Source organism: Macaca nemestrina, chromosome 18 (assembly GCF_043159975.1).
Source record: "Macaca nemestrina isolate mMacNem1 chromosome 18, mMacNem.hap1, whole genome shotgun sequence".
NCBI classification, from domain to species: Eukaryota; Metazoa; Chordata; class Mammalia; order Primates; family Cercopithecidae; genus Macaca; species Macaca nemestrina.
In genome coordinates this window covers 67345715-67366112 of record NC_092142.1, presented here as the reverse complement: position 1 = coordinate 67366112, position 20398 = coordinate 67345715, and the positions used below count along the sequence as shown (strand labels likewise).

The following is a 20398-nucleotide window of genomic DNA, read 5'->3' as shown; positions in this document are numbered from 1 at the left end:
TTAAATCCAGTCTGGTATGGGGGCCTGCAATCCTAACCACTATACTATACTGCCTGGAAATTGCTTATGTGTCTTCAAACCATGTTTTCTAAGAGTATTTGATGAAAGAGATTAAATATTAATTTTTTTTGAGACAAAGTCTCATTCTGTCACCTAGGCTGGAGTGCAGTGGCATGATCATAGCTCACTGCAACCTTGAATTTCTGGGCTCAAGGGATCCTCCCTCCTCAGGCTTCCGAGTAGCTAGGATTACAGATGCACACCAGTGCCACTGCCACCACGCCTGATTATTTTTTTTTTTAGAGGTAGGGTCTTGCTTTGTTGCCCAGGCTGGTCTCAAACTCCTGTGCTCAAGTGATCCTCCCTCCTCAGCCTCCCAAAGTGCTAGAATTATAAGGCATGAGCTACCATGCCCAGCCAATATTAGTTTTAAAAAATTTTTATAAAGCAGTATACAACCTACAAGAAAAGATGACTTCAAAAGGTACTTATGACTGGGCATGGTGGCTCACACCTGTAATCCTAGCATTTTGGGAGGCCAAAGCAGGCAGATCACGAGGTCAAGAGATCAAGACCATCCTGACCAATATGGTGAAGCCCCGTCTCTACCAAAAATACAAAAATTAGCTGGGCATGGTGGCATGCACCTGTAGTCCCAGCTACTCAGGAGGCTGCGGCAGGAGAATCTCTTGAACCCGGGAGGCGGAGGTTGCAGTGAGGAGAGATCGTGTGCCACTGCACTCCAGCCTGGGTGACAGAGCAAGACTCCGTCTCAAAAAAGAAAAAAATGATAATAATAATAGATAGGCTGGGTGTGGGGGCTCACACCTATAATCCCATCACTTTGGGAGGCTGGGGTGGGCAGATCACCTGAGGTCAGGAGTTCAAGACCAGCCTGACCAACATGGAGAAACCCTGTCTCTACTAAAAATACAAAATTAGCCAGGTGTGGTGGCGAATGCCTGAAATCCCAGTTATTTGGGAGGCTGAGTCAGGAGAATCGCTTGAACCCAGTAGGCGGAGGTTCCAATGAGCCGAGATCATGCCATTATACTCTAGCCTGGGCAGCAAAAGCAAAACTCCATCTCAAAAAAAATTTTTTTTAATTTAAAAATAATACATATTTACACAAAAAATACTAGAAAGTATTTCACCCAAATAGTAATAAGAGTACTGTAGGAGGTAAACTCATGGGTGATTCTTAATTTTCTTTTTTCTATTTTTCTGTATTTTTAAAATTATGTATAAAATCTATGTTTTACCTTTTAATTAAAAAATACTAGGCTGGGTGCGGTGGCTCACACCTGTAATCCCAGCACTTTGGGAGGCCGAGGCAGGTGGATCATCTGAGGTCAGGAGTTCGAGACCAGCCTGGCTAACATGGTGAAACCCTGTTTCTACTAAAAATACAAAAAATTAGCCGGGTGTGGTAGAGCATGCCTGTAATCCCAGCTACTTGGGAGGCTGAGGCAGGAGAATTGCTTGAATCCAGGAGGCAGAAGTTGCAGTGAGCCAAAATCATGCCATTGTACTCTGGCTTGGGCAACAAGAGCAAAACTCCATCTCAAGGAAAAAAAAAAAAAAACACTAAAAAGTGTTGATTTTGAAGAGCATTTTATGAAATGGGGAAAAGCTTGTGATACACTAAGTTTAAAAAGCAGAATATAAAATTAAAAGCAAAGTATGGTGCCAAGTCTACAAACAAAAGAAAGACACTATCAAACTATTAAAAGTACTCTTCTTGGCTGGGCGCGGTGGCTCACACCTGTAATCCCAGCACTTTGGGAGGCCAAGGAGGGCGGATCATGAGGTCATGAGATCGAGACCATCCTAGCTAACATGGTGAAACCCCATCTCTACTAAAAAAGTACAAAAAAATTAGCTGGGCATGGTGGCGGGTGCCTGTAGTAGTCCTAGCTGCTTGGGAGGCTGAGGCAGGAGAATGGCGTGAACCCGGGAGGTGGAGCTTGCAGTGAGCTGAGATCACCCCACTGCATTCCAGCCTGGGCGACAGAGCTAGACTCCATTTCAAAAAAAATTAAAAATAAATAAATAAATAAAAGTACTCTTCTCGACCAGCCTGACCAACATGGTGAAGCCCCCTCTCTACTAAAAATACAAAAATTAGCTGGGCGTGGTGGCAGGCGCCTGTAATCCCAGCTACTCGGGAGGCTGAGGCAGGAAAATCGTTTGAACCCAGGAAGCGGAGGTTGCAGTGAGCCGAGATTGTGCCATTGTACTCCAGCCTGGGCAACAGAGCAAGATTCCATCTCAAAAAAAAAAGTACTCTTCTTTTGGTGGTAGATTTTGGATGACTTAAGAGTAATTTAATTTTTTAAATAAACATGCTTTGTGAGGCTTTTTTGTTTTGATTTGTTTTGTTTTGTTTTGTTGGAGACAGGGTCTTGCTCTGTCTTCTTGGAGACAGGGTCAGGCTGGAGTGCAGTGGCGTGAACACAGCTCACCGCAGCCTCGACCTCCCAGGCTCAAGAGATCTTCCCATCTCAGCCTCCTGAATTGCTGGGACCACAGGCACACACCAACATGCCCAGCTAATTTGATTTTTTGTAGAGACAGGGTCTTACCATCTTGCCCAGGACGGTCTCAAATTCCTGAGCTCAAGCAATCCTCCTACCTCAGCCTCCCAAAGTGCTGGGATTACAGGTGTGACCCACCATGCCTGCCCTAATAAATATATTTTATAATCAGAAAATTACTCCCTTTTTGAGAAAGCTCAGTCAGACCAGAGTCTCCCTAGCCAAAGCCTGTCAGACATATAGCTGAGCAGCTGCCTTCCCTAATCCTAAGGGTATCTGTTTCCCTCTCACTATCCTAAGGAATATGGAGCGTTTTCCCTTTAATTTGTCTTTAGCAAGTTTTATAAAGTCAAGAGGCACGGGTATTCTACAGTCCTTTATTGCTAACTCCAAGGTACTCTCGGGCTATTTTTAATACTGGATAAACTGCATATACTGCCAATGCTTTTGCAAGCGGAGATGTGGAAAGAACAGAATATTATTAAGTACCTCTGGCAGTACCGTGCTAAGGAACATAGAATTCTGGGCCTTTTTCATTTAAAACACTAGTTCTGCAAGGCTGGGTAAATTCACAGCAATCTTTTCTCCTTACTACCCCGTAAGAGAAAAAGGAAAATAAAGAGGGGTCAACTGGGATCTCTCAGTTCTATCTGCAGAAACTCAAATGTGGCTGCAGGCAGAGCTTGTTTACGAAGTCAGTGTAAAGAAGTCTGGTACAGTAGGAAGAAAAGGTGTTTCGTTGTCGTACCTGCTGCTCAGAGCAAGCCACAAAGAGCAGCAGTGGCAGACAGGAAAGGGTCCTGTGGGCCTCAGGTTTAACACCATAGGACTCCCAGTGTCTAGTGAAGCCTATTTTCTCAATGATGCCTTTAACTGGTTTAAGATAAAAATCTGGGAAATAAAATAATTCTTTTTTTTTTTTTTCCTTCAGCAACAGAATAAAGGCCTCAACACTGGTGGGGTTTTTTTCTGGGCTTACAACTAGTGATGTTGACTTCAACCAAAACAGCTGTCAAGACAAAAGACATGCCCCAACCTGTCACACAGACCACAAAACAGAACAAGGGCAGCCAAGAGAGGAGGAATATGAGGCACCAAAAACCATGAACAGATTCAAACTTCTCCCGTCCCCATCCTTTATGCTTGCTTATCTTTCAGGACCAAATGACTGGTAAAATTACTTCCTCAAAAGGTAAGAAGCCTCCCTCCCCTCCAAAATGCAAAATATGCTATTCAAATATAAAGTATCTTTTTATTTTTTTGGAGACAGAGTTTTGCTCTTGTTGCCCAGGCTGGAGTACAATGGCATGATAACTGCTCACTGCAACCTCCACCTCCCGGGTTCAAGCAATTCTCCTGCCTCAGCCTCCCGAGTAGCTGGGATTACGGGCATGCACCACCACGCCCAGCTAATTTTGTATTTTAAGTAGAGACGGGGTTTCTCCATGTTGGTCAGGCTGGTCTTGAACTCCCAGCCTCAGGTGATTCGCCCACCTCAGCCTACCAAAGTGCTGGGATTACAGGCATGAGCCACCACACCCAGCCTAAAGTACCATTATTATAGTACCCACCACCCCCCAACATCCTCCCAATCTCAGCCCCCACTTACATATGCAAGCAGCAGCGAGGAGACGGCAGGCCAGGTATGGGGGATCACAGCTGGGGAAGGACGGCTGGATGATGTAGTTGGCGAAGGTGATGGCGATGATGGCCTGACTGGTGGGTTCAACAACTAGCAGCGAGACCCACAGGCGGATGAAGGCAATGAAGCCCCCAAAGGCCTCTAGAATATAAGCATAGCTGGCTCCCGACTTGGTGATGGTCGTCCCCAGCTCTGCATAACAAAGGGCACCCACAACAGAGAAGAGCCCACCAATGGCCCACACAATCAGCGACATCCCATAGGAGGCAGTGTGTACCAGCACACCCTTGGGTGAGACGAAGATCCCTGAGCCGATCATGTTGCCCACCACCAGGCTGACCCCATTCAGCAGGGAGATCTCCTTTTTCAGCTGCATACTTTCGGAGGACCTTTGAGGTGGCGAGCTGACATCTTCTTCCACCTGGGACTGGCTGGTGTTAGGGACAAGATGGTAGGTGGGTGTGGGCCTCCCAGGCTCCCTGGCTTCCATGACAAACAGTTCCTGCACACCTGTGTTTACTGTGGCCTGGCAAAGAATACAAGTATGTCAGTCTAGGGCAGGAGCTGGTGAGGCTCTATTTAGACCAGATTTCCCTGCCCACTTCCTATTTAGGGACAGCATGCCATGCACACAGCCCTAACTACAATACGCCTGTCTCAGTTCCTACCACAGGACACAGGGAAACAGAAGTGGGCAGACCTTCACTGCTCCCAAGAAAGACACCAGGAGAGCTCACGCATGATGTGATGACGACTTCCAATGACAAATACCTGTCTTGCAGCCCAGAGTAGGCTGGCATTAAATTTGTCCAATGATTGGATTCTCCCTGAGTTACAGATTTTTGCTCTGTTCTCACCAGCTTAAAACCCACAAACCTGCCCTGCAGAGAAGACCAGAGTCCCTGCACCTGGTACACAGTCGTCACCAGCCTGAAAGGCTTCTCACTGTCCATACCCAGGTAATCCTGCCCACTCACCTCCACCCAAACATAAACTGGGACTTCTGCAGCGTCCAGCAAGACATGGAGACGTCTGCAGCTACTCTCAGGCCAGTACAGAACGTGAGGAGGTGGTGGGAAGGGTGAGGAAGACGCTAAGACAGGCGCATATCATCACTGTAGTGACTAGACCAAGGGAAAGTCCCTCATGAAAATACATGCCTGGCCGGGCGCAGTGGCTCCCACCTGTAATCTCAGAATGTAGGGAGGCCGAGGCAGGCAGATCACGGGTCAGGAGATCGAGACCATCCTAGCCAAAATGGTGAAACCCCGTCTCTACTGAAAATACAAAAATTAGCTGGGCATGGTGACACATACCTGTAATCCCCACTCGGGAGGCTGAGGCAGGAGAATCGCTTGAACCAGGGAGTCGGAGGTTGCAGTGAGCCAAGGTCGCACCACTGCACTATAGCCTGGTGACAGAGCAAGACTCGGTCTCAAAAAAAAAAAAAAAAAAAAAATACATGCCTACGTATCACTGTGTCTGCAACACCTACCTTACTCTCCCATGTTGCTGCTTGCCCATTCAACATCTTTCTTTTTCCAAAGTACCCAAAAGAGAGGGGTTACATAATAAGACAGGGTGGAGAAAGGACATCCAGGGGCATCCCAACCCAGGGCTAATTTGCCATTGGCGTATTTGCTTTCTTCCCCAGCATGCTCCTCGTGTTGGATTCCACATTAACCTACCTAGGAAGGACCCAGAATCTATCAAAGGAAAATCAGCACCTTCCTGACCCTGCACCCAGCGTCACCTTCTCCCTCCCTCAACTCCTATGCCAGTCACACTTCCGATCCCTTGATCCCATCTCATCTTCAGAAGAAATCTGGTGGGCCATTTGATTCCCACCCACGAATTAGTCCTTTAAGGTCACGGAGATAACCTCCAAGAATCAGCAGTAGGAACAGGATTGGCAAGCACATCATCTTTCCAGAAGCCTCTTATCTATTCAACAAACGTGTATGTGATGTGCCGAACCTGGCCTCATGGAGCTCAGAGCAAGGAAACCACAGTCAAGAGTGAGTAGTTCTTAGGGAAAATGCTGATCTCCACAGCTGCCACCCAAAACTCCTCCCTTCCCTATCCCAAACCCCATCAAGTCTGGACCTGAGCCCAAGTAAAAAAGCTCCTCCCAGGCCCCAGTCAAGCCTTCCCCCAGTCCCAGGAGTGCCCACCTCTGCTTCAGTGAGGCTGAGCTTTAAGGCAGCACCACTTTTGCTCTCGTTCTGGCACCAAGTCATGCAGGTTTCCCTACACAGGCACGTGGAAACATACTTGTTTTCATGTGCCTGTCAGGTGAGCCCCAGCATCCATTAGAACAAAACCAGTAAACAACTGGGGAGCCTATAGTCTCACATAAGAGTCAGGTGCAAAGAGACCTAGGATGCCTTTTCTACCCAAGTCAACATAGAGACCAGGAGAGAAATCTGACCCCAGTGACCAATACAGCTCCCCCTATTCCATCGCACTCTAGCTGGGAGGAGGGATTGGGGTTACTAGGTATTCCCTTTGTATTCATAAAACCTGGCACTGGTGATGCTGATATGGCTTTATCAGGTTTGTCAGATACACTGGTGAAACTACCCAGTGGCCTTATTTGGAGAGGTGGGGCACAGTCACAGTCCCACAAGACCTCATGCCTAGGATTTCAGTCGCAGCACCTGAATGAAAGACAAGGTTCCTGCTGGAAGGTTAAGGACTCCTTCTGCCAAGGAGAGTAGCAGAATCACACATAACTGAAGGCAGATAAGACTTCTTTCTCTTTCAATCTCTCTCTCTCTCTCTTTTTTATTCAAGAGACAGGGTCTCACTTTGTCACCCAGGCTGGAGTGCAATCATGCAATCGTAGCTCACTGCAGCCTCCAACTCCTAGGCTCAAGCAGTCCTCTATCTCGGCCTCCTGAGTAGCTAGGACTACAGTTGCTCACCACCATGCCCAGCTGTTTTTTTTTTTTTAATTTGTTTGTAGAGACAGTGTTTCACTATGTTGCCCAGGCTGGTCTTGAACTCCTGGCCTCAATTGATCCTCCTACCTTGGCCTTCTGAAGTGCACAAATTACAGGTGTGAGCCACCATGCCAGGCTTCGTTCTCTTCATTCAGTAACAAAATGCATGCTGGGTGCAGTGGCTCACACCTGTAATCCCAGCACTTTGGGAGGCTGAGGCAGGTGGATCACAAGTCTAAGAGATTGAGACCATCCTGGTCAACATGGTGAAACCCCGTCTCTACTAAAAATACAAAAAAATTTAGCTGGGCGTGATGGCATGCACTTGTAGTCCCAGCTACTCAGGAGGCTGAGGCAGGAGAATCACCTGAACCTGCGAGGCAGAAGTTGCAGTGAGCCGAGATAGCACCACTGCACTCCAGTCTGGTGACAGAGCAAGACTCTGTCTCAAAAAGAAAGAAAGAGAGAGAGCGAGCGGGGCGGGGGGGGGGAGAGAAAGAAAAGAAAAATGCAATTGTTATCAAGAGCCTGTCCTTGGCAAAAGTAATTAAAGTTCCTACCTGTTTGCTAAACACCCAAGAGCAAAATTGTAATGTAACCCTAGCAGCTCCCAAGAGCACGTGACTAAGTCCTAGGCTGGCTTGGCCATACATACAACCTCAAGGCCATCCCTTACCTCCTCCCCATATCTAAACTTCACCTTGGCAGGGCACAGTGGTGCACACCTGTAATCCCAGCACTCTGGGAGGCCAAAGCAGGTGGATCACTTGAGCCCAGGAGACCAGCCTGGGCAATGGCAAAACCCTGTCTACACCACAAAACTACAAAAGTTAGCTGGGCATGGTGGCACACACCTGTAGTCTTAGTTACTCAGGAGGCTGAAGTGGGAGGATCACCTGAGCCCAAGAAGGTTGAGGCTGTAGTGAGCCATGATCACACCACTGCACTCCCGCCTGGGTGACAGAGAGAGACCCTGTCTCAAAAAACAAACAACAAAAGTTACAAATAAAATGGGGCCAGACATGATGGCTCACGCCTGTAATCCTAGTACATTGGGAGACCAAGGCCGGAGGATCGCCTGAAGCCAGGAGTTCAAGAGTAGCCTGGGCAACATAGGGAGGCTCCGTCTCTACAAAAAAATGAAATAAGAAAAAACTAGGCCAGGGACAGTGGTCCACACCTGTAATCCAGCACTTTGGGAGGCTGAGGCAAGAGGATTGCTTGAGCCCGGGAGTCCGAGACCAGCCTAGACAACATGGCAAGACTCCATCTCTACAAAAATACAAAAATTAGCTGGGCACAGTGGCACATGCCAGCTACTTGGGAGGCCAAGGTGGGAGTATCTCTTGAGCCAAAGAAGTCAGGGCTGCGGTGAGCCATTATCACGCCACTGCATTCCAGCCTGGGCGACAGAGCAAGACTCTGTTTCAAAAAACAAAAAAATCTAGTATAAAATGGAAAGTCCTCAACTTCCGCCTTCCACTCAGGATGCATAGCACCATTCCCACTCCAGTGACAAACAACACTTTTTCTTGGAGCCATCAGAAAGCTGAAGTTACAAAGCAACCAACTAGATTGAAACTCATGGGGCTGGGCGCAGTGGCTCACACCTGTAATCCCAGCACTTTGGGAGGCTGAGGCGGGTGGATCATGAGGTCAGGAGATCAAGACCATCCTAACTAACACAGTGAAACCCCGTCTCTACTAAAAATACAAAAAATTAGCTGAGCATGGTGGCGGGCGCCTGTAGTCCCAGCTACTCAGGAGGCTGAGGCAGGAGAATGGCGTGAACCTGGGAGGCGGAGCTTGCAGTGAGCAGAGATCACGCCACTGCACTCCAGCCTGGGGGACAGAGCCAGACTCCATCTCAAAAAAAAAAAAAAAGAAAGAAACTGATGGAAAGACAGCCACCTCCAAGGAGATAGAGAGATACAAGGTCTGGCTCACCTGTGGCAGTGGGAGAAAGATGAGACAACCATTTAGGTGAGTCAGAAGAATTCAGGTAAATTTTTTTAAAAATTACCAAATGTCAATTGTGGGTTAGGAAGAGCCACAGACACTCAGGTTATTTCCATAGACCTCAGTGGGTACTCAAAAGAAATACTGGGCAGGTAACCTGAGAAAACCTCTCTTGGTAGTGCTGGCTTATGGGAGGGAAAATACAAAGGCCAACCTATACCCTTCTTCTCTAAAGAATAAATACCATAAACCCCTGGGAAAGGGCAGCAAACTCTGTCACTCCTGAGGCAGCTGGGGCAGGATAAAAACAAAAACAAAAACAAAATAAAACAAAACAAAACTCTATGCCTGGAGGAGGGGTAGGAAATTCTGGGCAAGACCACTGGAGGTGCTTTCTCCTGGGAAAAGGGCAGGAGCACCCAGAAAGATCCACTCCCAAGACCCAGGGAAACAAACAGGGCCTGCCTAAGACTGAGGCTGAACCAGGACAACAGAGAAATCCCCACTCCCTACCACCAGGTTAGCAAGCACCCAGGAACAAGCAACAGTAGTCTACCACTGAGACTGTACTGAGGCATAGGTGCACAGAGAAATCCTAAAGCTGAGGGTGGCTGGACGCAGTGGCTTACACCTGTAATCTCCAGGGGCTAAGGCTGGAGGAACTTGAGGTCAAGAGTTCGAGACCAGCCTGGGCAACATAGCAAGACCCCGTCTCTAAAAAAAAAAATTAAAAAATAGCCAGGCATGATGGCACATGCCTGTAGCCCCAGCTATTTACTCAGAAGGCTAAGAGGTAAGTTTGAGCTCAGGAGTTGGAGGCTGCAGTGAACCATGATGGCACTACTGGCATTCCAGTCTGGGTGACAGAGTGAGATGACTGAGTGAGACCTTATTTTTCTTTCTTTTTTTTTTTTTTGAGACAGAGTCTTGCTTTGTCACGCAGGCTGGAGTGCAGTGGTACGATCTCGGCTCACTGTAACCTCTGCCTCCTGGGTTCGAGGGATTCTCTCGCCTCAGCCTCCAGAGTAGCTGGGACTACAGGGGTGCACTACCACGCCTGGCTAATAAGCTGAGGGTATGGATGGAGGATAACCACTGAGAAAAAGCCTCCCTCAGGCAAACCAACCATAAGCTGGCAAGGAAACACGAGAAGAATTTGAAGCCACTGGTGCACCTAACGTAACCATAGCAACAATAACACCCAAACACAACTGTCTCCTGACTAGGAGTTCAAACTCCCATACAAACAGTCTAGCAAAGAAAAGCTGTACCCAGTTCCCAAAATAAATGCTATGTACCTCAGTCTCTACTGCTCCACGTACCATATCTAGCAATCAATAACAAGTTACAAGCAACATTAAAAAAGCAAGAAAAACAACCCATTATCAAGAGGTAAAGTAATCAATAGGACCAGACTTAGAGATGACCCAGATAATGGAAACATCAAACAATGAATTTAAAATAATTGTGTTTGATACATTAAAGACTCTACTGAAAAAGTTGAACAGCATGAGGAAACAAATGTGGAACTTTAGCAGTGAGATGAAAACCAAAAGGGTTAAAATGGAAAAAGTAAAAAAATAGAACAGAACATCAAGTTGTGGGGCAATACCAAATAGCCTAGATAAATATTTTTTAAATACATATTTTTGGGTTTTTGGTGTTTTTTTTTTGAGACAAAGTCTTGCTTTGTCGCCCAGGTTGGAGTGCTGTGGCGCAATCTCAGCTCACTGCAATCTCTGTCTCCCGGGTTCAAGCAATTCTCCTGCTGCAGCCTCCTAAGTAGCTGGGATTATAGGCGTGTGCCACCACACCCAGCTAATTTTTGTATCTTTAGTAGAGACAGGGTTTCACTATGTTGATCAGGCTGGTCTCAAACTCCTGACCTCATGATCTGCCCGCCTCGGCCTCCCAGAGTGCTGGGATTACAGGCGTGAGCCACTGCACCCAACCACATTTTTGCTCATTTTTAATAACTTTAGAATATAACTGACCACCCAAAACAAAAATAGTAGTAATGTATTATGGGATTATAGCATATTTAAATGTAAAAATGTCAAGCTGGGCACAGTGGCCCACACCTATAATCCTTGCACTTTGGGAGGCTGAGGCAGGGGGAATCATTTGAGCCCAGGAGTTTGAGACCAGCTGGGCAACACAGCAAGACCCTGTCTCTACAAAAAATACAAAAATTAGCCAGGCATGGTGACACACACCTGTAGTCCCAGCTACTCAGGAGGCTAAGACAGGATGATCCCTTGAACCCAGGAGTCAGAGGTTGCACTGAGCTGAGAGATCGCATCACTGCACTCCAGCCTGGGCAGTTGAGTGAGACTTGGTCTCCAAAAAAACAAGTGAAATATCTGGCCAGTCAGTGGGAGGCCAAAAAAGGGAGGGAGGATCACTTGAGGCCGAGTTCAAGACCAGCCTGGGCCACATAGGGAGACCTCTGTCTCTACAAAAGGAAGGAAAGAAAGAAGGAGGGAAGAGGAGGGAAGAGGGAAGGAGGGAAGAAGGGAGGAAGGGAGGAAGGCAGGTGAACTGGCTGTATTAACATCAGACATTTTCTGTCACGGTACTTATTCTTCAGGTAACAATTGATAAAAAAGAATAAATAATGGCAAAAAGCTACTAAGACTTGATTTTGAAGGAATTTGCATTTAATTAATCACAACAGTAGCTACATACATTCCAAAAACAGCAGTGCCTACCTGTGTGAGACGCGTTGTCTATCCTGTCCCCAGAGTAGATCTGCAGACCCTCTGTAACAATGGACTGAAAATCGCTGATTCAAAAGGCCAATAATTAAGACATTACCTCCAGCTAGGCATTATGACAGAGTCATCAAAATTCTACCAGATCACCCTCCTGAATTAGCTATCCTTTCCCTCAATTTTTATCCATTTCATAAGAGAAATTGCTACTTCCAATTAGTTACAGGTGCAATGAAAAAAAAGAGAGAAATTGGTATGTAAGGATCATACACAATATCAATCTCTCTCAGCCTGGGTAACATGGCAAAATCCCATCTCTACAAAAAAAAAAAAAACACGGCCGGCCGCGGTGGCTCAAGCCTGTAATCCCAGCACTTTGGGAGGCCGAGACGGGCGGATCACAAGGTCAGGAGATCGAGACCATCCTGGCTAACACAATGAAACCCCGTCTCTACTAAAAATACAAAAAAATTAGCCGGGCAAGGTGGCGGGCGCCTGTAGTCCCAGCTACTCGGGAGACTGAGGCAGGAGAATGGCGTAAACCCGGGAGGCGGAGCTTGCAGTGAGCCGAGATAGCGCCACTGCACTCCAGCCTGGGCGACAGAGCGAGACTCCGTCTCAAAAAAAAAAAAAAAAAAAAAAAACACACAAAATTAGGCTGGGTGCAGTAGCTCAAGTCTGTAATCCCAGCACTTTAAGAGGCCAAGGTAAGAGGATGGCTTGAGGCCAGAAGTTTGAGACCAACCTGGGCAACACAGCAAAAACAAAAAAAATTTTTTTTTTTTGAGACAGAGTTCTGCTCTTGTTGCCCAGGCTGGAGTGCAATGACGCGATCTTGGCTCACTGCAACCTCCGCCTCCTGGGTTCAAGCGATTCTCCTGCCTCAGCCTTCTGAGTAGCTGGGATTACAGGCCTGCGCCACCATGCCTGGCTATTTTTTATATTTAGTAGAGACGAGGTTTCACCATGTTGGTCAGGCTGGTCTCGGACTCCTGGGACCTCAGGAGATCCGCCTGCCTCGGCTTCCCAAAGTGCTAGGATTACAGGTGTGAGCCACCGCGCCCAGCCAACAAAAAAAATTAAATTTTTTTTTTTAATTCCTGCAGTCTCCTGCAGCAGGTAATAAAGGAATTTAACAGACTACTAAAATTTCCCCATGAAAATTAACCACGAAACTGCCACAAGCAATTTTTGGAATAAATGAATTTATCACAATTCAATTACATCAGAAAACGATGGGATGAAATGGGGGAAGCTCAATTACAAAGGAAGTTTTATAAACTGGATTTGAAACCAAAATTTCTGTAATGAATAAAGGAAAAAATGCTATTGAGAATATTTGGAAAAACTCAAAACCATTTTTACTGTGTACTCTCACACCACAACAATCAACACAGAAGAGTTCTGTGAGCAAATGTTGGGGGGAGGGTTCCCCACTAACAAGCAATCATTTCTCCCCAGGGACACCAGCTGAGTGTCCTCCAGTTCAATCTCAACACTATCTACCTGGAAACAGCATCAGATCCCACAGCGGAAGGGCTCAGTCCCACAGACTGCCCCTTCCCCACAGGATACCTGGCACAAATCCAGGCCTCCTGAACTTCTGACCGAACTGTTTGAAGTTGGGGCTCCCAAGACCCCTCTTTCAGTTCAATTATTTTGCTAGAATGGCTCACAGAACTCAGAGAAACACTTACTTACATTTACTGGTATATTATAAAGGGTGTTACAAAGGATACAGATGAAGAGGTTTGCAGAGCCAGGAAGGGGGAAGGGTCACAGACTTTTCTTGTCCTCCTAGGGAGAAGTACCATCCAGGAACCTCCACGTGTCCAGCTATCCGGAAGCTCCCTAAACCCCCGGCCTCTTGGGTTTTTATGCAGGCTTCATTACATAGGCATGAGTGATTAAGCCACTGGCCATTGGTGATCAACTTAACCTCACCCTCCTCCTTCTCCCCTCCCCCGAGGTTGGGGGTAGGGCTCAAAGTCCCAACCCTCTAATCCTGACTTGGTCTCTCCAGTGACCAGTCCCCATCCTGAAGCTCTCTAGGGGCTGCCAGCCACCAGTCATCAGCATACAAAAATACATTACTTTGGTCTTTCTAAGTAGTTTAGGAGTTGTATGCTAGGAAATGGGCTGAAGACCAAAAAATAGTTTGCTGTATCACAGAGAAATACATCAAAATATTTTTATTTCCCCCTCTGGTTGAATCAAAATCTTAACTGTGGTGAAAACACAGAAGACTTTTTCTTATAAAACTCTGAGTTTATGGTTGGGCGCAGTGTCTCACGCCTGTAATCCCAGCATTTTGGGAGGCTGAGGCGGGTGGATCGCCTGAGGTCAGGAGTTCAGGACCAGCCTGGCCAACACAGTGAAACCCCATCTGTGCTAGAAATATAAAAAATTGTCCAGGCATGATGGCGGGCGCCTATAATCCCAGCTATTCGGGAGGCTGAGGCAGGAGAATCACTTGAACCCGGGAGGTGGAGGTTGCAGTGATCCGAGATTGCGCCATTGCACTCCAGCCTGGGCAACAAGAGCAAAACTCCGTCTCAAAAAAAAAAAAAAAAATCCACCACAATTGGGAGGCCAAGGCAGGCAGATTACCTGAGCTCAGGAGTTCGTGACCAGCCTGGCCAAGATGGTGAAGCCCCGTCTCTACTAAAAATACAATAATTAAGGCCGGGCGCGGTGGCTCACGCCTGTAATCCCAGCACTTTGGGAGGCCGAGACGGGCGGATCACGAGGTCAGGAGATCGAGACCATCCTGGCTAACACGGTGAAACCCCGTCTCTACTAAAAAATACAAAAAACTAGCCGGGCGAGGTGGCGGGCGCCTGTAGTCCCAGCTACTCGGGAGGCTGAGGCAGGAGAATGGCGTGAACCCGGGAGGCGGAGCTTGCAGTGAGCTGAGATCTGGCCACCGCACTCCAGCCTGGGTGACAGAGCGAGACTCCGTCTCAAAAAAAAAAAAAAAAAAATACAATAATTAGCTGGGCATGGTGGCGGGCGCCTGTAATCCCAGCTGCTTGGGAGGCTGAGGCAGAAGAATCACTTGAACTCGGGAGGCAGAGGTTGCAGTGAGCAGAGATCACACCACTGCACCCCAGCCTGGGTGACAGAATGATACTCTGTCTCCAAAAAGAAAAATAAGAAAAAACCCACCCAATTACTCTTCAGAAAGAGTTGTAATATAAATAAATATATAATTTATTTTTATAATAAATTACAGTGTTATTTAACATGTAATACTAAAGAATTGTTAATTATGTGTAAGCCATTCTCTTTACTAGTATTGTGTTCATACTGTATACAAATAAGTAAAAACTCTTTGTAAATCACACAAACAAAAGAAAAGACAGCGCAACAATATTCACCTGTCAAGAAATACGTGAACATCACACTTTCATAAGCCACCTCCTCATAAATGGGTCCAGTACTGAGAAGGAAATGAAGTCCCTGCAGCAAGGCCTAATTTCACTTGTCTGCCTCGGCCACATAAACTCTGCAACAAAGAGTGGGAGGGAACTGATCAAAAAATGAACCCTTTTAACCTGAGAAAGCTGATTTTAAAAAATATGTATATATATATTTACGTAATTTTTAAAAATTAACCAAGAAAGCAGCAGAATGATATTTCCTTGTAAAATCTAAATTTTACATGCCGAGCAGGGGCAGTCCTAATTACTGGCAGGTTCCAAGACACCCACAGGGTGGGTATAACTGAAGCAGTCAGTCCAAACCTGTCAGAGAACTGGCCTTGTCACATTAAATCATGCATGTCTAGGCAGCTCTGGGGCCCCAGGTCCCATGGGCACCGTTTGCATAACTTTTTTCTTTTTTTTTGGAGACGGAGTCTCACTCTGTCGCCCAGGCTACAGTGCAATGGCACACTCTTGGTTCACTGCAACCTCTGCCTCTCGGGTTCAAGCCATTCTCCTGCCTCAGCCTCCCGAGTAGCTGGGACTACAGGCACCCGCCACCACGCCTGGCTCATCTTTTGTATTTTTAGTAGAGACGGGATTTCACCATGTTAGCCAGAATGGTCTCGATCTCCTGACCTCGTGATCTGCCCACCTCAGCCTCCCAAAGTGCTGGGATTACAGGCCTGAGCCACTGTGCCCGGCCTGCATAACTTTTTTAGAAACTAATCTACATCCAAGAGATTACAGCAGGAAACACAAAGGTCAGCAAATTTCTTCTACTAAGAAGTTCCAGGGAGATGGGGATCATAAAAGCAGTATATGCCATAAAAATACATCCATGGCCAAATAGGGAAGGAGGACAAGGAGAGGAAGAGAGGAGAAAATCAGGCTGGTGGTTTTCCACACACTTGCCAGGAAAATAAACTCCAGTATAATGACTTGAATGACGATCTGAGATCAAAGTTGGGAAGCAAAAGCCATCTGCACAGCACACACGGGACCCGAGTAATGCAGGTGGCCTGGGCAGGTCCCCAAAGGGCCTCACCGCCACCAAAAAGAGGTGGAACTGATATCAGGAAGCAGTCACAGCCTTTCAAGTCTGCTCCTCCCAGATCTGAAATCTGGGAGCAGCTCTGAGAGATAAGCTCCCGATGGCTGGGCACTGAACTGCCGCCCTGCGAGCTGAGCTGGCCCTGGCTTTTTCCCCCATCAAGGGCAGAGACTGAATTCTTTTTAACTGTGTCACCAAGCCCAGGGCATACAAGAGGTACTCAAAAACGTGTTCGCCGACACCCTGATTCCTATTTATACTGACCATTACACAACATGTTTGCTTAGAGCCCAGCAAAGAATTTTCAGAATGTTTCACGTCTATCTCCCCACATTCAGGACGAGAGATAGTCACACAAGATGACAGGCTATGGGGACGCTCAAAGAGCCATAATCACCGGGGCCACGTGGGTTCCCCAGCGCCAGCAGCCCAACGCTCCAGGCCCCAACACGCCGCAAAACCTTGCGGCATTCTCTAAAGTAAATGGACTGATTTTAAAATGATAATCGTCATTCTTGCGACAGCCCCAGGAAGCCTGGCTCCTGCAGTCCTGAGCCCGCATCTTTCTCCGCCCCACCGCGGCCACCACACAGCACAGGTTCTCTGTCCTGCAGTCGGAAGCGCAGTCACAGTCCCACTCTGGGTCACCGTCGCACAGTCTCACGCTCGCAGCGCGGCCCGCACACACAGAGTCCCGGTCACCCTGGTACCTGGGGTTTCCCTCTCCACACACACCCCCGGTCTCCCTCACACTCGCCGCGTCGCCAGCACACTCCAAGACTGGCTCCCTCGCGGTCACCATCAGCCTCCGGGGCTCGCACCCATACAGCATTTCTCCCACACTCGGCCCTCACGCTCGAGGTCCCTCGCTCCTCGTGTAGCCACCCCTCAGCCGCAGCGCCTCTCGCGCGGCCCCGACCGGCCAGCCCCGCGCCGTTTCTGGGCCCCATCCCGCTCCCGACGGCGGTGGCCAAGACCCAGAGGGTTCCGCTCCCACAGAACGCGGCCCGGCCCCGGCCCCTTTCCCCGCGCGCCCGCCCATAGCCCGGCCCGTTACCTCCCAGTGGCCCGGCGCCGCCAGGATGCTCGGTCGCGCCGCCGTCGCCGCGGCCGCTCAGGCCCCGCCCCGCCACGTCACCCGCCACCGGATCGCGATAGCGCGCGCCGCGTCGGGACACAGTTCCGTGCGGGGCCAGCTGGCGGTGGCGCTTCCAGGCCCCCGTGGCCGCCACGGCCTGGCCGGTACGGGGTCCTCTGGCCCAGACCGTGAGTGTGGACGCCCGACAGCCCCCGGTGGCCTCGCCAGGGCCGGCGCAGCCCGTGACCTGGGCCCGGCCACCCTCGCCACCCTGGAGTTAGATGGGGCCTCCGAGGGCGTCCACACCGGGACATTCCCGCGGGGAGCTCTCATCGGCCCCCGCACCCCGTTCCTATCTCGCCCTTGACCTGGGCCCGGCGCCCCCTACAGCTCACACAGGGATCCAAACGGCCTCCGCCACCGCCGGGCCACTGCCACCCTGCGTCTAGGAACCCCGAGAAGACACACACTCCGGGGACTTGTCCAAACACACGCACAGCTCAGATTCCCATCCCTTGAGGCCGCCGCACCCACAAAGAAACTGCAGGCTCCCTTGGCCAATCCCAGACCTCCCTGGGGCTCTGTCCTCATCTTCCCAAGAGAGCTGCCACCCCTCTTGGGGGAGCTGCACCTCCTGCCCACTTCCCCTCCCTCTGTTTGCTCCTCCATCTTCCTCTCGAGTTCCTTTTCCTCTGGTGTCTCTGGGGCTCTCTTGTCTAGAGCCTCCTGACCTCATGGGCCCCTGAGCCCTCCACCGAAATTTCCTGTCAACACCTCAAGCACTGACTTGGTCCAGGGCCCTGGGGTCTTTTCCCCCAGCCTTATGACCACAAGTGCATGTCCTCTGGTTCCAGACCATACCCAAGACCCTGCTCCCTGCCACCCAGTGACAGGGACCCAGCCAGAGATGGGCAGCACTTCAGACCCTTCCTCCCCACTCCTTCCACGGCCTACACCCTGCTTTCTTCTCCCCAGCCACAGTGGCTTCCCAATCCCTTTCCTGCTCCCCTTAACCCATCTCCACAGAGTAGGGGATGCTCCTAAATTACAGATTGCGATGACTTTGTATCTCCCCTGCCTAAAAACCCTTCCATTCTCCTCTCTGCGGGCCTGGATGACAATGCTTGAGGAGCCCTCGCTGGTGCTGCCCTCCTGCCCTCTGCTTGGAACACCTCCCGTGTCAGTGAGTGAACATATATATTTGGATCAATCGAGTTGCACCCTTTGCCTCCCAGATCAGTTCCTCCGGCCTCCCTGGCTGGGCAGAAGGACAACTCTGGACACTTGTGTCAGCACCCAGCCACTTGTCCCTGCCACAGCTTCATATAAGGTATGCCGGCTCAGCTGGGCCTGGTGGCTCACACCTGTAATCCCAGAACTTTGGGAGGCTGAGTCAGGCGGATCACCTGAGGTTGGGAATTCGAGACCAGCCTGACCAACGGAGAAACCCCGTCTCTACTAAAAATACAAAATTAGCCTATTATGGTGGCACATGCCTGTAATTGCAGCTACTTGGGAGACTGAGGCAGGAGAATCGCTTTAACCTGGGAGGCAGAGGTTGCAGTAAGCCGAGATCGCGCCATCGCACTCCAGCCTGGGCGATAAAGAGCGAAACTCCATCTCAAAAAAAAAAAAAAAAAAGGAAACAAAAAAAACATACGCCGGCTCCCTCTGGCTTTGCAGTCTCACACCCAGTTACCTAGCCCATCAGCTAAAAGCCCCATGTACATCACACCCTGAATCAGATGTTCTCTAACACCATCAGTGTTCCTCAGGACCACCCTGCAAGATACATTTATTTGTAACCATTCTTTTCTTTTGCTTTCAGAGATCTGTTGCCCAGGCTGGAGTGCAATGGCTATTCACAGTTGTGATCATAGCTCACTGCAGCCTCAAACTCCTAGTTTCAAGCGATCTTCCTGCCTCAGCTTCCTACTTGGGACTACAGATTTATTTTTATTTCATCTTTTTTTTTTTTTTTGAGACGGAGTCTCGATCTGCCGCCCAGGCTGGAGCACAGTGGCGCGATCTCGGCTCACTGCAAGCTCTGCCTCCCGGGTTCACACCATTCTCCTGCCTCAGCCTCCCGAATAGCTGGGACTACAGGTGCCCACCACCATGCCCAGCTAATTTTTTGTATTTTTAGTAGAGACGGAGTTTCACCGTGTTAGCCAGGATGGTCTCGATCTCCTGACCTCGTGATCCACCCGCCTCGGCCTCCCAAAGTATTGGGATTACAGGTGTGAGCCACTGCGGCGGCCTTTGTTTTTTTTTTTTTGTTTTTTTTTTTTGTTTGTTTTTTTGAGATCTAGCTCGCTCTATCTTGCCCAGGCTAGAGTACGGTGGCACCATCTTGACTCACTGCAGCCTCCACCTCCCAGGTTCCAGCGATTCTCCTGTCTCTGTCTCCAGAGTAGCTAGGACTACAAGCCATGTGCCACCACACCTGGCTAATTTTGTATTTTTAGTAGATATGGGGTTTCACCATGTTGGCCAGGCTGGTCTTGAACTCCTGACCTGAGGTGATCCACCCCCCCCTTGGCCTCCCAAAGTGCTGGGATTACAGGCGCGAACCACGTCACCCGGCCTATTTCACCTTTAAAGTCTTGCCCAGGCTGGTCTCAAACTCCTGGGCTCAAGCAATCCTCCTGCCTTAGCCTCCTGAGTAGGTGGAACTACAAGCGTGAGCCAGTGCACCCAGATGTCCCCATTCTTTGGATGAGGAAACTGAGGGTCAGAAGGCTCCCCAGACAACTTGGCTGTAGCTAGTAGAGCTTTGAACCCTAGTGTGCTAGTCCTAAAGCCTTCTCTGATTCCATGCCCTCTCTCTCTGCAGCTATGAAACTGAGGGTGACAGTGAAGCTAAAATGGGTCAGGGGTGAGTGGGGTGCCATGAGTAGGGGGGTGTCAGGGCCAAGCAGGGAGTGAGGTTGGGCAGGGCCTGGGGTGAAGCTCCCTTTCATGTTGTCATCCTTTTACTGAGGCCAGAGCTGCAGCTGGACCCGAGTATTTTTACCCCAGGCATTTTTACCCTCACTCTGGGT

General features: G+C 49.1%; 1 protein-coding gene across 12 annotated transcripts in view; it reads right to left on the bottom strand.

Moving 5' to 3' along the window:
• Positions 1-17457, bottom strand: part of LOC105491380 (solute carrier family 7 member 6) — a 39962-nt gene extending 22505 nt beyond the window's left edge. The window contains exons 1-6 of one of the 12 annotated variants that reach the window (XM_071084798.1): positions 15178-17260; positions 13499-13594; positions 11795-11868; positions 5675-5714; positions 5496-5590; positions 4147-4705 (exon numbers count right to left, since the gene is read on the bottom strand). In XM_071084798.1, the coding sequence (XP_070940899.1) occupies positions 4147-4669 (523 nt within the window). In that variant the 5' untranslated portion in view covers positions 4670-4705; positions 5496-5590; positions 5675-5714; ... (1 more) ...; positions 13499-13594; positions 15178-17260. The other 11 variants (XM_071084797.1, XM_071084794.1, XM_011757735.3 and 8 more) reach the window with 11 other exon arrangements.
• Positions 17458-20398: the final 2941 nt, after the last annotated feature.